The following is a 20,729-nucleotide window of genomic DNA, read 5'->3' as shown; positions in this document are numbered from 1 at the left end:
AAATCAACCATCATTTTGTCTTTGCTTTTAAAATATCTGCTTTTGAGTATTCTCGCCAAAATTGAATTTGGGGATTGAATAATTCGCATTACTTGCTTTGCTAGAAGTGCTTTGTCGAAAGCACGCAATTTTTTCAATCCCAAACCTCCTGCTTCTTTAGGCATACAAAGGTACTTGTCCCATTTTGTGAAGAACCGAATTCATGGTATACAAAGTGCATGGTCATTACAAGTCATTTACATCAATAAATATTTATAATTAACTACCCTGGGAAATATGGCACCCATTGCAAGCCATATTTCGAAAAGTTGAAGGAGAGAAAGGTGAACCAGTCTCATGGACTTGTAACAACACAATAAAGGTAAAATAATGATATTAAAATGGAATAAATAGCCATGAATGAGAGACCTTTCAGCTGGTTGCTTATAGCCTAAAAATATTGGATGGAGCTTGAGGTGAATCACACCAAGAATCCTCTTTAAACACTCCAAATTTTCGGTCCCACTAGCTACAAGAAAGAGTGACTTTCTGCTACAATTCCTTCATCATTTTCGAGCAAGGGAGCTGCCAAGATATTGACCCAAGGTTCTGTCCAGGAACAAGCAAAGTCTGTCCAATTTGAAAAAATTTTCATATCTTCTGTTGCGACATAAAGTGCATCATTTGAACATCCCAACAAGTATTTTCTCACGTATTAATCCAAGAAAATTGGTAAGTGGGCTTTTCTTGTTAAAACTCGATATGTATGATATGACCCTTCTTCTTTCCAATCATAACTTTGATCGATTGATATGATATCAAATCATTAGACTATTTTAATATCAAAACTTCATTCATCTGATCATCTACCACTACTTCAACAGCTTCAGTGATTTGTTCAATTTTCCACATGTGTGGGGTTGGAGGAGGAAAAGGGATAAATCAATTATTAAAAGTTAGTGATTAATTTTCCTCTTTAGATTTTGGTAAAATTTGCCTGTACAACATGATCATGGCTAAATTCGCCTCTCTAGCCAGATTTAGCTGTGAAATTAATCACTAACCTTTTAATAATTGATTAATTTAATTGTTTCGTATCATTTTGATTTCGATAATCACAAGACACGTGTTTCAAGTTCCCAAATTATATTGCTTAATGATAAAACCCAGGTCATATATTTATTTCTCACGAGTTCCAAGTTAATATATATTTTTTACCATATTTTTGGGAAGCAATCAATAATTGCTTGTACTAATAATTTTTTCTAAAAAATTAAGAATATCGTTAGAATAACCATAGAAAACATAGTAAGTAATATAAGAAAATGAACCATTGATTGCACTAATTGTAATCAATAATTATCGAACTCGTGACTTTAAATCTGATTGTAATTGTAGGACCGAGCGCTTGCAGTTTTAGCAAAAACTATAGTCGGTGATAACGGTACAATTGAAAGCTTTTAATATCACACAAACTATATATACTGCTGCAAATATGTATAGATGCGTATTTTCTTTTAATTGCCATGTGACGCGCATCATAATTAATTTATTAGTCATGAGACTGTCAAATGTTGCATCTCCGATCCTTGGCAAGCTGGTACACCCATTTCCAGATCGAGCCGATTATCGTGTTGCAAGTATCCAGCTAGAGATAGGTTAACCTATGAACTCCCCAAGCTTGCCTCGACTTTCTTCTAAACCGATAAACTACGTGGATCAAGAATAGAGGGACTTAAAGTCTTAAACAGTGCATCATATTTACTTATATTAGACTGCAAACATGAAATATAAAAGTTAAATGATGGAATAATAGTCCAGATAAGAACACATGAACGATGATGGATGGATTATATTGGCACAAAGGTTAACTTATACAGTTATACTGATAGCAAGATTAAGAATCAACACTAAATATGATGTTGGTGACAGAGTTTCACGAACTATATATTTAGAAGAAAACATGACACAAACCAAATTACACATTTTTTCTCTCTGGCCACTCTCAAATTAAATAAACCAAATTTCTTGTATGATTTTGGTTTCAAACAGAAATTAACAAAAAAATTCAAGAAGTGACGACCATTTTGCTGCAATTACTGATTTCATATTTAGGTAGTATCAAATAATGCGCATGCAATCTAGTAAGAATATTGTGTAAGTAAAGAAGTTCAACTTAACGCTCTTACTGCAACTTACCATTCCAGCAAGACAATTTAATTAAATTGCGGATTCGATTTGATTGATTGCCCATATATATTACCATATCATCGGTAAATGTCAACGACGAAAGCAATTCTAGCATATAATTTTCTAGAAATTAACATCTTGAAATCATCTGCATTCTACATTCGTGTGCCATTATCATCGAACTAAAAATGTCATATTCACGGGGTGCCTACGTCTTAAGCCAGATTTTCTTCTGCCTTGTTCTCACCTCAATAACTTGAAAAATGAGAAACGCAAAACCTCACTGTTGTGGGAACCATAATTGCACTTTGATGTACATCGCCAAGGCCATGGTACCTGTCGACGATCACCAAATGCATCAGGTGGCAAAGCTTTAAACTCCACGCACAAAGTTAGCCCCTGCTCAGATTTCATATAGAACCTCAAGATGAACGGTAAATTGGTAATCCCGCCGAAATCCTGGAACAGCTGTCCCTACTTTGGGCTCTACTCTCCAACGCAGCAAATTAAAGTTATAGCTACGTGCAAAGTTGCTGATATTAATACAATTAACCACCGTTTCATTCACGTAGCAAAGTGTGAATTTTCCAATTAAGTTTAGCTACAAAGCAGCTCAAAGAGTCATAAAATTCTTGAAAAAGACATAAGATCACACACACGAGACACAGGAACAACAGAAAAAAGAAATCAACCATAATAATTAAAACATTGAAAGATAAAAAAAATTGAAACTCGGCAGTGTAAACGTCGTTTCCATTAAGCGCTTCACTCTTCATATCGTCCTCTAGTGCGCATTCTTCTTCTTCAGCGCCACACATGAACTGTCGGATTGATTGCTGTCACAACGATAAACAACCCTCGGTTGTTTAACATTCTTTGTAGATGCATGCATGATCCCTTTTATTTTATATGCTTGATTTTATATAAAGGATTGTAATATTTAATTTGTGTATTTTTCATCGATTATATATATATGTCAAGAAAATTATCTACCCCTTTGATATATTCTTATTCTGGTAGCATAATAAAAGCCTTTTCAATTAATATAAGACATGCCAAGATTTTCAGAAACAAAAAGAAATGTAATTAGTTCGTGGTGGATCATGATCTTGTGAAATATTAAAAAAAACACCGAATTATTCTCCAATAGAAAATCAATAATCTTTCCCTTTTAAATCATGAGCATCATATTTGCCACATTTATATTACATTTTTTGAAATTTTATGTTTGTGAAAAAAAATGAGATTCCGAATTTCATGTTTTATCGACTTTTCTCACATATCCATTACAATTTGCGCAATTTATGGATCGATTATTTATTCTTTAACACAATTGTCATATTTCTTTTAATTTTTTCGAGAGAAAATTCAATCAAAAACAACTTCTCCAATACGCAGCACGTATTAAATTAGAAAATTCAAAAATAGAAATGATATAAAATATAATTAATTATGTCAAAGGTACTAATTAAACGAGATCCGACAAATAAATTTAAAGTACCCCAATTTTTTTAAACATATGCATCAAATCGAATATCGAAACATTCCTTCAAATAAAAAAACTAAAAATAAGAAAGAAGGAAATATCTAAAAACAAAGAAAGAAGAAAGTGACTCGAGGTAGGTTAACGGCGTGAGAGAGGAAAGCCAATTCCATGTCGCTTGGAAGGGAAAAGAACGAACAACAGGCTACAAATAACTCCCACAATCACCGGAAACGTCATCAAAATTTCCACGGCCTCCTCCGATGGTGTAGGATAGAAGCAGCTGACCACATTCTTATCGAACATGGCCACCGCTCCGAACACCAGAATGGACAATATAGCATGAATAAAGTCCGCGATACTCACCCGATATTTTGCAGCCTCCTCCGGTGGAAGCCTGGCGGAGCCGTCCATGATCCAAAGCCCGCGGAAGGTGGCAACTCCGTACCTTACCTTTTCAAGGAAAAGAAACCGAAATTTGGTTCCGGATAAAGCATAAAACGTAAACACGTACACATGAATATTGCATTAATTCTCAATAAAGATCTAACTTCTATGTTAAAATTCCAGGTATTCTCGGCTTCTGAATAACCATGGTTTATAAAATAATTATGTAATATTTGGAATGACAACTATATACTAACGGTCATTAATGGCAGCCACTGTTATATTCATATGTGTCAGTACCTTTCCCCTTTCATCTCTGAAACTGTCGGTGAAACACATAATGAAGCATGAGATCGCGCAGACGCTAAGAAGGGCGATGGTGGTGGTTTGGCTGACGAATGATTTGCATTTGCCTTCATGTGTGAAGACAGGCGACATCACCTGAAACGCCATCATGGAGCCTGTGGGCAGCAGATTAGCCAGGTGGGCGGTGCCCTTGAAGGCTTTCCGGATAGCCTTTTGCATCGGAGTTTTTTCTGGGTTTGAAGGCGCTGCTTGCTCCTCCAGGAGATGTAATTGCAGATCTTCATCTGTTTTTGTTTCTTCTCCATGGGATCCCATTGCTATATTTGTAAGAATTTCTTTCTGTTAATGTTCTGAGCTTAAATCAATATACGGTTTGGATTTTCAAAATTCAGATTTATCTTCCATGAAATATAATCAAGGTTTTGATATTTGTTTCTCAAGATTTTTGCATGCATGAATCGTGAAGAGTAAAATGGATGTGGTCCTAGCTTTGAACACAATATACATATAATTAAGGTTTTTCAATTAGTTACAAAGAGGAGTTTTAAATTATGTTAACGAGGTTTATAAATGTTTGAGAGACACTAAATCTATCTATTAAATAAATTTGGAGTTTTCATTTTCGTTGTCAACCAGAACATTTGTAGGGTTCTCGACCGTTTTGGTTTTCCCATCACTTCTGGACCATAAGTTATTAACTTCTAAATTTAATAATTAATTTTTTTCCTCTTTGTAAATTAAACATATTCACCACTTCTGAAACAAGAATGTCTACTTTATATATACAGAATCGAAATATTGAAAAATATTAGGTATAAGAAGCTAGAATTCATACATATAGTTCTGTCATGATGTCCACCAACCATGTCAACCTATGTGCTCACCAATGAGGTGACATTAATCTGTTAGATGTGATGAAGAATATACAAATTGTACATCCAATAGATGAGTGTCAGTTTATTGATGGACACGGAGGCGAGCAACATATCAGAAGTACACATGTGTGTGTTAATTACGTTATTTCACATTTTAATAATGTTTCTAAAAAATGTGTATCTAATTGATCAGTGATAACGTTTGCATTATTTGATAAAAATATATAATTTTATGATATTTTATTTTAAAAAACTCTAACTAAGTAGTGATATAACAGTACTAATTAATTACAACAAAAGCTATGTCATTAATTAAATGTAGTAAAAAAAAATTGGAAACAGTTTCAAATATGATTTTAATTCCCACTGTTATTTGTGTTGTTTTTAAAATAAAACATGAATTTATAAAACTTGTATGAATACACAACTAACTAAGTGTTTTTTGTTTTTAAAGAATCTTTGCAGAAAAATATTAAAAATGGTTTTAACTTATTAATTCATTAGTGCTAGGATAAGCCGTCCGGTTACTTGAATGAGAAAAAAACATTTGAATAATATAAATATAAAGATAAAATTATAGTCAATAGATCCATTGTGTGTTTTTCTTTTATAAAAATAGTATTTCCTATATACTAAAATACAAAGATGAGAACTATTTGTTTTTAAAAAAAATACAGAGTAATGTAGTATCACCAAACTCTGCAACAGATGAAAAGGTCCTATGAAGTAGAGGAAAGCATATACATTGTCACACTACCTACCTTCCAAAGATGCCTGTAGACACAGCAGAGCAACGACTCGAGATCGGATTCCCCGTCAGAAGGGGGACACAGGCGACAGTCATCTCAAGGCGCATCACAACCTATAGGCAACACCGGCGAGACCTAGGACAAGTGTTACCCCAAATCTTCTATTGGTGGAATCAACGGTTTTTTGTGAGACGATTTTACGGATTTATTTTCATGAAACAAATCAATTTGATTCATTTTTAAAATAAAAAGTTTTAGCATAAAATATAATATTTTTTCATGAATCAGATTGAATTAGAGATCTGTCTCACAAAAATTTATTTATGAAATTGTCTTACATGAATTTTTATATTAAAAATTGCCCTAAATCTTGTTTCATGTGTATGCATGTATGTATTTAATGTATAACTAATTTAATTTGTAGGAATATAAATGATAATCCGACTTATATATAAAATGTAAATAGAATAATTTACACTCTGTATCCATTACAGTTTCGATAAATTGATAATAGATTAATTAATAATGTCTTTCACATAATAATTTTTGTGTCCTCCAATTTTATTTTTTTTAAAAAAAAAAATCGCCGACAAGAATTATTGCCAGTTGTAAAATGAAAATATTAATTAAGATAGGACTTCTCGCCATCATTACTTTGCTTTGTTGGAGTCAAATAGTATTACATCACCAGTTTTCAACTTTATTAAAATATAGCTTTTCCTTTTGAGAATTAATAAATCAAATATTTTACAAGGATAATATTCACATCCGAACCCGCAATTTAGTTGATATTGTAACTATGGATTTTATTTGATACAGAGGAATTCGGTCTCATTTTGTCTGTGTCCAGAATTTTTATGAAGCAAAAAAACTCGAATTAATATGGAGTAGGTTTATTGTGAGACGGTCTCACTGATGTTTATCTGTGAGACGAGTCAACCATACTGATATTCACAATAAAAATTAATACTCTTGGCATATGGATGACCCAAATAAGAGATCTGTCTCACAAAATATGACATGTGACATCGTTGTGCATACAACAACACACATAATATATGAACCTAACCCATTATTCACTCTCGCTAGTTCGTCCTAGATAGCCTTTTGGCAAAGAAAATTAATTGCAATTTTATGCATCTTGGGGGCCAAAAACACAGAGCATACAACAAGAGAGTTTTAATGTGTTTAAAACATCCTTTTCTTCTGGAGTGATTGATGTTCTTCACTTTTCATTGTGCTTTGACAGAAGGAAAAAGTAATCTTTTTTTAGAAAAAAATTATTCATCAATTAAGTAGCCGGGGCTAGATAGTGCTGTTGGGTTGGTTTGGGTTTGGAAAAACAAACTAAACATTAAAAAAAAACGATTATAGAAACTGAACTATATATTTAGGAAAAAAATTGACAAAATTGAGACGATGAAAGATGTAAAATTTAACGATTTGGTTCCACAAAAAGTTACACTGGAATTGCAAAAATCCAAAGAGTCCAGATGAGAATGAGCCATAAAGCCACCCAATCAAACGCAAAAAGACCCCGCGCTTTTGACAATCTACGCTCACATTTAACAACCCGCTCGCCGTTCGAATCCCATTTTTGTTCTTCCCCGTAAGATTTTTCACGCTTCTTTTCCCGATAAACTACAAAAAACACCTCACGCTTTTCTTCGTTCTTTTTTCTTTTACTCCATTCCAATTCCACTAATCTCCCCCTTTTCCCAACTCTACATCACCGCACATTTTTCCCGTTTCCTTGCACTTAAAAATATGGTGTTTTTTTATGTTTTCCACCCCAAAAGAATGACACTTGTTACCATCACTTTCACCTTCAAATATCCGATAAATTCAAGCCCAGTGATCACTCCCTAATTCCCACTCATATCTTCTTGATTCCGTTCTCTTTGCATGAGTGTTTTTTTATCATCACAAGTAGCCATGCAAGTGAAAATCTCAGCTTCGTTCCTCTTGTTCCATGCTCTAACTCTGGTCTTCAATCTTTATGCCTTGAATCAAGAAGGATCAAACCTCCTAAAGGTGAAGCTTTCGTTCTCCGACCCTGCCGGCTCGCTATCCGGCTGGTCCGATCGGGATGCTACCCCGTGTAACTGGACCGGAGTCGAGTGCAACCACCAGAACTCCGTCGTGTCGGTCGATCTCTCCGGTTCTTCTCTCTACGGTTCTTTCCCTGTCTCCTTCTGCAGCCTGCCTTCGCTCTCTTTTCTTCAACTCTCCAACAATTCCATCGGCTCTTCGCTTCCCCTATCCATTTCCTCCTGCCTGAATCTCACTTACATTGACCTCTCCGAGAATATTCTTGTTGGTCCCATTCCTCATACTCTTTCCGAACTCCGGTTTCTCAGGTAGGTAGAGTAATCTTTGTTTCACTGATTATTTGATTGAAAAATTTCAAGAAACTTCAATCCAGATTACTTTTCATCAGTCTGTAAATATTCATATCAAACAATAGTTGTCTAGAAAAGGGTCCAGTTTTCTGCAGTTGGCTTTTTCGTGGGCGGCGTGCTGCCTTGGGAATAATCAAAATTAAGAAAGAGATTTCGTAATTGATTTGAATTTTTATGACTTCTTTTTGTTTTGTTAACTTTTTGAATGGACGTTTAGGACTTTTGTTTTGGTGGGGTTGCCATGTTTCATTAGGGTGTTGTCTTTCATTTAGTGTTATTAACTACTGATGGACCAACTTTTGCCGTCTTCATTAATGAGGAAATCGAAATTAATTTTTTTTAAACTTCTAGATTTTAGAAAAATTACGCATAGGATTTGGATTAATATTTTTGCTCTTGAAATTTCATAGATTTTATACGTTTTTCTAATTTTAAATCGCATGTTTCTGATTGATATTTTGTTGCAGATATCTAAATTTAGCGGCAAACAATTTTTCTGGCTCGCTGCCTGCAAATTTTGGTCACTTCCGACAGCTTGAGACTCTTATACTCACTGAGAATCTGCTAAATGGCACAATCCCTGCTGCTCTTGGTAATATAACAAGCCTAAAAGTTCTCATGCTGGCATACAATCCCTTTTCACCTGGTCAACTTCCTCGAGAATTCGGCAACTTGACGAATCTTGTAGAGCTTTGGCTCTCTAATTGTCAGTTGGTTGGTTCGATTCCGGAGAGTTTCAGCAGGCTGCATCGACTCAGGAATTTTGACTTGACCAGTAATGCACTCGCAGGATCACTACCAAGTTTTATTTTTGAGCTCAAGAGCCTCGAACAAATCGAGCTTTATAGCAACCTTTTTAATGGGAATCTGCCAACGGGGTGGTCTAATTTGACTGGTTTAAAAAGATTGGATGCTTCAATGAATAAATTCACTGGGATGATTCCTGCTGATCTGTGTGACTTACCTCTGGAGTCTTTGAACTTGTTCGAGAACAATCTTGAGGGTTTGATCCCTTCTAGCATTGCTAATTCTCCGAATCTATATGAACTCAAATTGTTTGGAAACCGAATCACGGGTCTGTTACCGCATGAACTTGGCAAGAACACGGCTTTGCAAACTTTGGACGTGTCAAACAACTACCTGTCGGGCCCCATTCCGGAGTTTTTATGCCATCGTGGAGCTTTAGAGCAGTTAGTTTTGATCAACAATGCATTCTCAGGGAATATTCCTGAGAATCTTGGGAAATGCAAGAGTTTAAGCCGGATTAGAATGCGAAACAACCAGCTTTATGGTGAAATTCCGGCCGAGTTCTGGGGCTTGCCTCACGTATACTTGCTAGAACTCTACGGCAATGCTTTTTCAGGAAGTATTTCACAAATGATATATGGTGCAAAAAATTTATCAACCCTTTTGATATCGAAGAACAGATTTTCTGGGAGCATACCTCACGAAATTGGGTCGTTGGAGAATTTGGTTGAGTTTTCAGCGAGTGATAATGATTTTACTGGGGGAATCCCTGGTTCCATGGTGAACTTACGGCAACTTGGGAGGCTTGATCTTAGTAACAATGAACTAACTGGTGGAATTCCAAAGGGAACTGATTCCATGAAGGATCTGAATGAGCTTAATTTGGCTAACAATCGATTATCTGGTTATATCCCTGATGAACTTGGGAACCTGCCGTCGCTTAATTATCTTGATCTTTCACAGAATAACTTTATTGGACCAGTTCCAATGTCACTCCAGAATCTGAAGGTCAATATACTAAATTTATCATACAATCAGCTTTCAGGTAATATACCTCCTCTTTTTGCTAAGGGGATGTACAGGGACAGCTTTCTTGGTAATCCAGGTCTGTGTATCGATAATGCCAGTTATTGCAAACCCAAAAAGGGGTACAGAAACCAAGTATTTTCGTGGATGCTAAGGTTTATTTATGCAACAGCTGTAGTTATTTTCCTTGTTGGGGTTGTTTGGTTTGGGTTGAAATACAAGAGCATCAAGAAAATGCAAAGAGGGGCCACTATAACAAAATGGACGTCTTTCCATACGCTCTGCTTCAGTGAATTCGAAATAAACGATTGTCTTAAAGAAGACAACGTGATTGGATTTGGTGCCTCTGGAAAAGTGTACAGAGTTATTCTTCGAAACGGAGAGACGGTTGCAGTTAAGAAGCTGTGGGGCCGACAAAACAAGGATGGAACTGGTTTTGGTGTTGTCAGTTCTGATAAAGGAGAATTTGAAGCTGAAGTTGAGACGCTTGGGCAAATCAGGCACAAGAATATTGTCAGATTGTGGTGTTGTTGCAATGCTGCTAATTGCAAGCTTCTTGTCTATGAATATATGCCTAATGGGAGCTTAGGAGATTTGCTGCATAGTAATAAGCATCGATTTTTGGATTGGCCAAGGAGGTTCAAGATTGCCTTGGATTCTGCTGAAGGGCTCTCGTATTTGCACCATGATTGTGTTCCTCCAATCGTTCACAGGGACGTAAAATCCAACAATATACTGTTGGGAGAAGATTTTGTAGCAAAGATTTCAGATTTTGGAGTTGCCAAATTTGTCAAAGCTGTTAACAGGGCAGTCCAGTCCATGTCCGTCATTGCTGGTTCCTGTGGCTATATTGCACCAGGTATTGACATGATTTACAGTCTTTCATTAAGCTTACATCTTGGGGCCAATGTTCTGTCCTAGCTAACATATAATACCCATTTCAGAATATGCTTACACTCTCCATGTCAATGAAAAGAGTGACATATACAGCTTTGGTATAGTCATACTGGAGCTGGTTACAGGAAGACGTCCCATCGATCGAGAATTTGGGGAGAAAGATTTACCAACATGGGTTTGTGCTATAATGGAGCAGAAAGGAGTCGAACATGTGCTTGATCCGAACCTCGATTCAAGATTCAAAGAACACATTTGTAAGGTAATCGACATCGGGCTACTCTGTATCAGTTCCCTCCCAAATAACCGGCCTTCTATGCGCAGAGTGGTTAATATGCTGCAAGAATCGGGAGTTTGCATGCCCAAAATTGCAGAAAAAGATACTGAGACGTTCCCTTCTTTTTGTGAAGAGGAATGTAAGGAAGGAAGTTTGATATGAATATATTTATGTACTCTTTTCAATTAGGGAATCTGATTTCTTTAAGAAGTGTTGATAGTAAATTTGATTAAGGTCTCATTCAAATCGATCGGAAGAATTGAGTACTGAATGCAAGGAATTGTAATTTAGTGGAGTATATATGGAATATCAGGCATTTTGCTGAAGTTTGAACAGATATTTTGATTGGTCCCGTGGATATCAAATCCGTTTCCATTTCATATGGATGACTTTAAAAATTGCAGGTAAGGTGTCACGTCACAAGCTTGGTAGCCTATGACTTGGTGCTTTTACCTCTCAATTTTCACAACCACAGACTCTCATTGCCCATTGGTGAGATGGGGCCTCATCTTTTCCAAAATTTAATGTAGTCGTGACAGTGTCATATGGGGTCAATATTAAGAACCACAAGTCGTCGGGTAAAAGACCCCTTATGCTCCCCTAGAATAGAAAATGGCTATCTAAATTTCGTGGCTTTTTACAGAACATGTATACAAGATTTATCTCAAGTTTCATCCTTTATAAATTTAGATTAGCTCGGCTTGTCTTACAATTACTGGGTTCCCAATGTCGTCAGAAATCTTAATTCAATTAACACAGAATTTTCTTATGAAAGATATCTCACAACCATTACCCTCGTGGTTGCTCCTAACTTACTTAACGCACTGCATTTTTAACAATCATAAAATTGATCAAGCAAAGGCGAGAGCTTTTCAAATATTACACACTACAAACAAATTCCCTTCTCAAGGTCTCTGTGCCTGTGGTATGTACGTACTAAGGAAATACCCTCCTTTGCTATGTTCTAGCTCTTGTTTCAATTATTGGAACTTCATTCAAGGAATTTCCACAGCGTAGTCATCACGATATATCTATACAGTTATCGATTTCGTACCACAACATACTATTTCAGAACTAAATCTTAAAAATACGTTACAGGAATCTGCAGTGGATTGAGTCTACAACATATATGACAAAAACTAGATGATCAAGTCACCCAATTTACACGGACCAGGTTAGAGATCTGAACAGCCAGACCGTGACATGAAAACTGTAGAATCGGCCCTTTTAATTCACTCGGCAGACATCATATCATGGCTTTAAATAGTAGGGAATTTTCCGGTCAGTCTCTTACAATGAACAATAAAGACAATACAGAGAAATGAACAAAATTCCCAATCTGTCGTAGGAAACAGCTAAAGACTTCACCTTTACACACATTCTGTTAAGTAACGAGGATTATTGATACAAAGGCAATTTTATATCAAGATGAAGTGATTTCTTTCTTATTTGTTTAAATGTATGAAGTATAATTCACTAGCTTTTCATCATCAATTCCAAACCAAACATTTCAATCATTCTAAGTTGATAATTTGTGCATTGATAAATTACAATATTCTCACTAAATTCGAGAATCAATCAAGAAACCAACTCCTCCATTTTCTTCTTCGTGAAAACAAAAACGTCAGTCACCTCGTAAGCGTACTCTGGATGCAAATGTTCGGGAGGAATTTTCTCCACCTCAAACGCCGCCGCACACATTTCCCGGAACAACTCACGCGCTTCGGGAGACCTCCACTGATACCCTAGCAATACAACGCCGTTATTCCGACAGAAAACCCTCCATAGCCTGGATCAACAGACCCACAGCCCTCTCAATGTAAACCACGTCCGTCGCGATCAAGAAATCAAACGGCGGCTTCAACAACTGCATCTACTCCTAATACAGTTAAGCTGTCTTCAGGTTCTTCTTCAACACCCGCTTGTTGCGCTTCAGGTTGTGCTTCAACGCCGGCATAACCGAAGCGATGTCTGTCAGAACAGTATCATGCAGGCCGAGCAAAGAGACGCCCATGGCTGCAACGCCGAATCCAAGGCCTGGCTCAACCCCGCGCTTGCTATTGAAGTTTAAAAGGGAAGTGCAAGGGTCACAGTGAATCCAAGGATTTGAATGACTCGAGGAGTGAATTTGAAACTGAAGTATACAAATGTACTTGACTAACACAACTTCATTCTAATTTTGAATCAAATGAATATAATAGATTTGAAGTATAGATTTGACATCAAATCCACTCAAATCCTTGAATCCACACGCATTGTTACCATACCGTATCGAAATATTCGGTATACTGAAAATTCGGCATTTTTTCGGTACGATAATCTCGATATACTGAAAATTCGGTATTTTTACTCACCTCTTGTTATAAGCCGCCCAACATATATATGTTACTCTCTGCAAAATTTATTTATTTTTTTTTAAAAAAAAGAAGAAGTTGGACACCACCTGATATTTGAAGATGTAGAATGATCAAAACATGCATGAATTATGTATCCCTAGGCTAGACCACAATTAGGCTTTCCTATTTGAGTTTGAGAAGAAAACAACATAGCAATAGTGGAGTCCAAAGGGCCTCCTTCCTTTTCCCCCACTATAGATGCCAACTTTTAACGAAACAAATAGAGTCACCATTCTCAAAGGGAACATCCTTCATGGGTTCAGTAGAATATGCATGGATCTACTCTTCCTGAAGTACCTCTAGAACTTTTTATTTTTAAATTTCTATCAATTCTTTGGCATCTTTTTGCTTTCATTCACCACTCAATGCTACTTTTTTCTCTGCAAAGTTTACAAATACTAAATTCCTCCCCTTTTCTTTATCCAACACATTCTCTCTCAGCATATCAAAGTAGTACGCCACTTTATAATTTCCATCTCTGATATCAACCTTCAAGTTATTTGTAAAACCGTTGAAATTCGTTGGTGATGATGTATGCTGATAAACATGTTATTTGGTCCCCGATGCTTGTCATTTTGCACTGTTTCAAGAATCACGTCCAATCCATTGATTGATGGTGGGTGACAAAGAGATTGGATCCCAACTCCAAGAAAATCCCTCGTTTCCCCCACTGAAATCTCCTCATTCATCATGCGGTGGCCTTTTGAGGGGTACATTTGCGGCTGTTTCAAGGCAGAAAGACCATTCTCCTCAGCACTCAAAAGCTCACTACTTACTGAACTTGCGCTGCACACTTGACCAAAGCTATTTTCTTGAACTGTAACAGTATTGTCATTGGATTTGAATCCAAATTTTCCTTGGATCGCTTGTAGTGGCCCCAATTTGAGCAGCTTTCTGCAGTAAAGCTGTGGCAGACATGGTTGCAGATGATGGTTGATGACTTATAATTTGGTGTTGAGTACTAAACAAAGATTGAACACTAATATCTTTAATGGGCACTTGTACTAAAAGGGCGGGAGTGATCATTGCTTAAGTCTTGAGTTCCATTTGAAGTAACGTTGCTCCCGAAATCCCAATTCAAAGGTTAAAATTAGATATATGTGGAGGATTTGAGCAAGATTCGTGATGAGTGAATCATGGGTGCTGAAATTGTTCGTCGTTCTGGTTGATTCCCAACTGAGGCATTTCTTCAAGATTTTTGGGTGTATTTTGAGCCATGTTCCAAAGAGATAAACCTCGTCTTATTGGGACTATGTCGATGTGTGGATCGTTGATTCAACTATGTTTGAAGATGAATGAAGCCTAGGCTAGTGTACAATTTCATGGGAATATATTTGTTAAACTATTTTTTTAAAAGAAAAGCAAGGATTGATCAAAGATATTAAGTCAAATATATATTTCATCTAATAATTAAAATTTCATTCTATCAAATCGAAATAAAGTGTCAAGTGTGGATAGAATTATGTTCCCATATCATGTAAAGCGTTACATATATCATATTTTATCTATGCTGATAAATAACAATTTTTTTAATCATATAATTGCAACAAATTTTATGAAGTCAGGTCCATCCAGTCATGATATGACCAATAACTCAACCGATAATAAATATAGGTCTCAAAACAACTATACCATGTAAATTATTAGTGCTTTAACAGTTACAAATATTAAAGAGTTTGCAGGTGCAGTATTTTGTGTTTTCTAGATTCTAGGGTGAGGGAACACAGTTAAGATGGACTCGATGTTCCGAATACATTTCACATATATAGAACGATCGACACATTAATCACACGTGAAATAAAACTCGAATACTTTTTCAGACATGATATGTAAATTATCCAATTGGGATGATGAGACAGAACACATCCAAGACCATCAAATTTTGTCTGGCAGAGTATGAGCAAAAAATTAAATAGTATGCATGTCTAAAGATTACATGTGCCCATAATTAAGATCTAAGACATTGTGACGCAGTTTAGAACGATGTAATTGATGAATCTCGTATTATGAGACTGGATGGAGTTCAGTCAAATGATACAAACTCTAACCAGAGTGACTCCTGTTCATTTAACTGCTGAGTTGTGCGGAAAATCTTAATTCGATAGCAAACAGAGAGTTTTTATCCACCTTGTCCACTTACTTCCTTTTATGTTCTGCTCAGATCATGAAGGTTCAGCAGCAGCTCATCAGATTTCAAATACACCTTATTGCCTGAAGCTGCAACAGTATGAGAAATATCTTTAGAAGCTTCGATTCTCCTGAGCGTTAAAAAAGCTGAATTGTTGGCAATAGCTTGACCGATCAGCTGGGCACTCTTAGCCTCTCCCTGGTAATCGAATGAGAGAATTTTGCAATGATCAATTAAAATTTCACAAGTCCAAGAAGAAAATGATTGAAAAAAAATTTGCAATGGACAAAATTGCTCTGGAGAAAGCTCCAGCTTGACCTCGTAGTACCATAGGATACCACAGGACAAGCATAAAAAGGAATAGATGTAGATGCACATTTCATTTTTTAAATTTAATTGGAAAATGCAACATCCCGATCTTGAATAGGTGTTCAAAAAATAACGATGTATGGTGGATTTGTCTTTACCTGTGCTCTAATAATAGCACTTTGTTTGTCTTGCTCGGCCTTTTCAACCACAAACTTGGCCCTCTCAGCCTCTTGTGCAGCTACTTGTTTGGCTTCAATTGCAGCAGTGAACTCCCTTCCAAAGGTCAGGCTTGTAATGGAGACGTCATCCAGTGCGATGTTGAAATAAGCAGCTCTTTCTGTCAGTATTTTCCGTATTTCCCTACTCACGTTCTATATACAATAAAATTACTGCAAATTCTAATTCCATGTAATCAAGAATTTGCATATAATATCATAACCTCGATGCATATAATATCATAACCTCAATGTATATGCAAGCCAATTACGAAAGGAGGATATGCTAAACTTTTCGAGTACATTCAAACTTGGGCAATAGGGTCTCATCAGATCCAAGTTGCAGTCTCTATTTATCAAGAAACAAGTGTTTATATTCATCATAAGTAAAATACAACAAAATGTTTCGCAAACAAATCACAAATCCTGAGAATATTCAATTCTAAAAGTGGGAAAGAACGGGTCAATCAGCTGCTGACATACTGTAACAACCGCATAATGCAGCCATTCTCCACTAGAAGAAAGGAAAGAAAAAAGAACAAATATCCCTAGCCTAGCCATTTACCTCTCTCTGTGTGATAAGCTGGCTAGCATTATACTGGGCAACCACAGTTTTCAGTGTCTCGTGAATAATTGAAGGCAGGACTCGCTCATTGTAGTTTTCACCAAGGGTTCTATAAATAGTGGGTAACTGGTCTGGCACAGGGCGAGTAAGAACCCGAAGACCAATTTTTACCTGAAACAGTCAAACAGTTGATTAAACGTTTTAAATTCAGGAATCCCCACCAAGGCGGCACCAAAAATGTCATCAGGTGGAGGGGTAAAAATATCATCAGTTGGTTAAGTAAAGGTTCTTTTCCGCAACATAATAAGCCATGAAGCTAAAAAGAACTTCCCAGAAAGATATTAATAGAAGTTTATTCAATGTAGATTAATAATAAATCAAGCACTTTAGCTGAAAGCAGGTACATAAGGCAACCGGAATGCGGAAACATAAAGTTTTTAAGATCATAGTAAACTATGAAATAAAACAAAATTCTGCTTAGAAAATCAATAGATAAATGGTCGGTACTTCAACAGAATAGAACAGTACATCCATCAAAACTAATCCAAAGTGATTTATGGAAACCACTTTCTATGTTCCTTGAACTACAATTCAAAAAAGATGGCAACAATAAATAAGACAATTATTTCAAACCAGATAGTGAACATCGAATCATTCCAAGATCATTCAGCAATTTCCGGCCCTACTGCATAAGATATCACGAATGTGGGGGTTGGAGTAGGAGTGTGTGCGTGTGACGTCTGTGTATTTGAGAGAGAGAGAGAGAGATAGGGGACACCATCTGAAGGTCGCGACTGCCTGAAGTGCTCTCCACCAGATGTGGGCGTGCCCGAACATCATAAATAGTTGGCCTTTCAAACCATGGGATCATGAAATGTGTCCCTTCTGGATACACCTGCACGTCAAGCCATCTCATAGAATAAAGATTTTTAAAAAATATTTAAGATATGGTAACTTGTTGTAATAGAGTTAGGAACTTGGGTTCATGACAGCAGTATGAAAATACGAAATTACAAACTTTGAAGAAGTATATATGGGAGCATGATGAGCCTCCGATGTAAGACATGTTCTTATTAATCGATGCAAAATAAAAGTGTGGAAACGTTGAATAAGACAGTATTTTTTATCCGAGTTTCAGCAATTCATTTTGCAGGAAAAGCATGTCAAGCTTCAAACTGTATGATTATTGATAACCCTTGATCAACAGCATCCTAACATGGCCACCAACAATCATTTGTACATTGCTGTGTCATAGATATTCAATTTCTTTCAGAGCTTTGAGTTCATGGTGGGGAGCATCAATCAAAGAATATGCAACATAAGGAGTAAAAGCTACTAACAAAAGGCATAAACTGGACATAATCTTTTTTTCTAAAGTCCCGTATATTTTCCATAGATATAAGATAGAACAGGTCCTTTCCAGAGGACATTTGAACTTGTCAACGACAATTTTATAGATACAGATAAGGTTTAGATATGCAATATATAATATAATCCTCTAGATAAAGGCAAGGCTAAACGGCTAAACCTTATCTTTGACACCAACAATACGGTTGAAGACAATGGCACGGTGCCCTCCATCAACATTGTAGAGACTGTTAGCAACTCCATAGATGCCAAGCCCAGCAACAATTCCCAGTTTGATCACAGCAGATGCTGCACCTCCACCAGGCATCTTCGGTACCTTGACATTGTTCAAATTCATATCGTAAACCCCTGCATGTACAGAAAATGCACAATTATTCACTCAAATGTCGGATACTGAATCTAACATATTATTATAACGAAAATGAAGATCATATCTCATTGAATCAGCCCCAACTACACCTCAATCGCAAAATGAGATTATGCAGAAACTCAGAAGGCTCATATAATTCCACTAAAATCAGAACTTATTCGCACCCTCACCAAATCCCCTCACAAAAAATTCAATTAAAAAATAAAAGCAATATTAACGAACTTGAATCGAATGCAAATAAATAACGAGATTACACAGGTTAAAGATTACGGAGACAGATACGTATAAAGAAATTTGCATACCTCGAGAGCTGGAACGGTGAGAAGAGAAGTATGTTTGACAGAAATGGAAACGAAGAAAAAGCTACAAAATCAGGGTTTGAGTGGGCAGCAACTTGGACAAGGGTGAAAGGTTTACCTGTAGGTTTTTCGACAACATTATTTATAGTGAAATGAAATTGAATGAAGATGAAATTCTTTTTAATTATCAAATAATATATTTTTAATTTATAATTAAGTGATTATTATTATTTTTTTTCATTAGCATATCAATCATAAGTATAATTATTTTTTAATTTCATTTATTTTAGTAATTAAATGTATCTCAATGCACAATTAGAATGTGTGTAAGATTTGATATGCACCATATCAATTTCCAAAGTAATTAATTGGTTGAATCGGAGCTTCCTTATATTCGTGTCTCTAATTAATGTGACCAGTTATAAATCAAAATCAGTCCAAAAATTCCAAACTTAGATTGAATCAAAATTCGGTTGAACGGTTCAATTGTCCAGCTGAATCGTTTTTATAAGATAAATTGATTCGATTATAAAAACATTGAAAATAACAGCAAAATTCATTCACAAGCTCCGTGCAAGGACCCAATTTTAATTTCAAAGGAGGTCCGGTCCAGTCCGGTCTGGCCCGGCCCCTACTCTCCCACATGCCTTTCAAATGACTCACTGACCCACCCAGACCACCATCAACGGGGGCATCCCTGGGGTGGTTATGGTAACTGTTACATTTGCAGGAAAAAAAAATTCCAAATTGAAATTGAAATATTGTTTGAGATCAATCATGACTCCAACAAGATTAAATGAATTAGTTATGATTTCGATTGATAATGAATTTCTAAAAAAACTTAATTATGAAATATTGATTGATGATATTAGTTTGAAAATGCGTGAATAAACTTATTTAACAATTATAGTAAATTTTGCAAATAAAATTGAGTTAGCAGCTTGAAATAGTTTTCTAATCAGACCAAGTGACTCGAGCAACTAAAATGAATAATTTCACAAGAAGATCAGATCAAATAAGCAAATGGCTAAAAATAATAAACCTTAGAGTTTGTTTATGAAATTTTGATCGTTTTCAGAAAAATTTCACTAGAAGATTTAATTAGTAAAACTTTACAAAAACCACTCTAGCTCGGTTCAACAAGCATTTGAGCTAAAACTTCTACCACGCATACAACAATAGTAATATGTTCAGAAATAAGGAAGATATTGTTCCAGTTGCAATATTAGTCTCAACCATAATCCTTAGGTCAAGGTCTCGTCGGTTTAATCAAGAATTCATAGTTATTTTATTATTCTAATTATAATTCATTAAAAATGTAAACTAATATATTAATACATTAAAAATAGTCAGTTATAACCTAATCAAATATTAATTAAGAGAAAAAAAAAATTTATAATTTTTTTATTTTTTTTTTGAATTCATCTGTAGCTTTTGTTCTCGTAAACCATCAGGATCGACGTACGTACTCGAAACATCAACAACAGGATTCACAAATTCTCCATCATAGTTTTAGAACTCCAATTTCTTACTTTATAAATATAACTGAATTGTAAGATTTTCTATTTAATTTGAACATTTTTATGTAGACAAAAATTGATATTACGGAGGAAATCCAAGTAGTCCATAGAGTTTTGAGTGATCGGTTAATACTCGAACGAGTCCAAAAAAATTAATTTAGTGAGTATAACATCACGAAGCACACTAAGTGATGTCAGTGAGTGTCCGATGAAAAACACTCTAACGTTCAAGTCAATAGGCTTT

The 20,729-nt window shown here is 35.8% G+C and overlaps 3 protein-coding genes and 1 pseudogene across 4 annotated transcripts; 1 reads left to right on the top strand and 3 right to left on the bottom strand.

Annotated features, from left to right (window-relative positions):
- Positions 1 to 3,793: 3,793 nt before the first annotated feature.
- LOC140984319 (protein DMP7-like) lies at positions 3,794 to 4,698 on the bottom strand. Its single transcript, XM_073451635.1, has 2 exons — positions 4,340 to 4,698; positions 3,794 to 4,105 (listed from the first exon to the last, which is right to left on the bottom strand). The coding sequence occupies exons 1-2, from the start codon at positions 4,658 to 4,660 to the stop codon at positions 3,794 to 3,796; spliced, it is 633 nt and encodes a 210-aa protein (XP_073307736.1). The 5' UTR covers positions 4,661 to 4,698.
- Positions 4,699 to 7,405: 2,707 nt separating this feature from the next.
- On the top strand, positions 7,406 to 11,894 carry LOC140985214 (uncharacterized). Its single transcript, XM_073452993.1, has 3 exons — positions 7,406 to 8,329; positions 8,839 to 11,003; positions 11,089 to 11,894. Exons 1-3 carry the CDS (start codon positions 7,875 to 7,877, stop codon positions 11,475 to 11,477), a joined length of 3,009 nt encoding a protein of 1,002 aa, XP_073309094.1. The 5' UTR covers positions 7,406 to 7,874; the 3' UTR covers positions 11,478 to 11,894.
- A 267-nt stretch (positions 11,895 to 12,161) lies between these two features.
- LOC140983964 (uncharacterized) lies at positions 12,162 to 14,737 on the bottom strand (annotated as a pseudogene).
- A 767-nt stretch (positions 14,738 to 15,504) lies between these two features.
- On the bottom strand, positions 15,505 to 19,097 carry LOC140983807 (prohibitin-1, mitochondrial-like). 2 transcript variants are annotated; one of them, XM_073450959.1, is made up of 7 exons: positions 18,969 to 19,072; positions 18,756 to 18,844; positions 18,457 to 18,644; positions 17,707 to 17,823; positions 16,929 to 17,099; positions 16,307 to 16,519; positions 15,505 to 16,037 (listed from the first exon to the last, which is right to left on the bottom strand). In XM_073450959.1, exons 3-7 carry the CDS (start codon positions 18,631 to 18,633, stop codon positions 15,858 to 15,860), a joined length of 858 nt encoding a protein of 285 aa, XP_073307060.1. In that variant the 5' UTR covers positions 18,634 to 18,644; positions 18,756 to 18,844; positions 18,969 to 19,072; the 3' UTR covers positions 15,505 to 15,857. The 2 variants fall into 2 exon arrangements, with proteins under 2 accessions (XP_073307060.1, XP_073307059.1); XM_073450958.1 differs by lacking the exon at positions 18,756 to 18,844 and having other exon boundaries at positions 18,969 to 19,097.
- Positions 19,098 to 20,729: the final 1,632 nt, after the last annotated feature.

Source organism: Primulina huaijiensis, chromosome 9 (genome assembly GCF_012295235.1).
Source record: "Primulina huaijiensis isolate GDHJ02 chromosome 9, ASM1229523v2, whole genome shotgun sequence".
NCBI lineage: Eukaryota > Viridiplantae > Streptophyta > Magnoliopsida > Lamiales > Gesneriaceae > Primulina > Primulina huaijiensis.
This window is presented reverse-complemented; position numbering and strand designations above follow the sequence as displayed.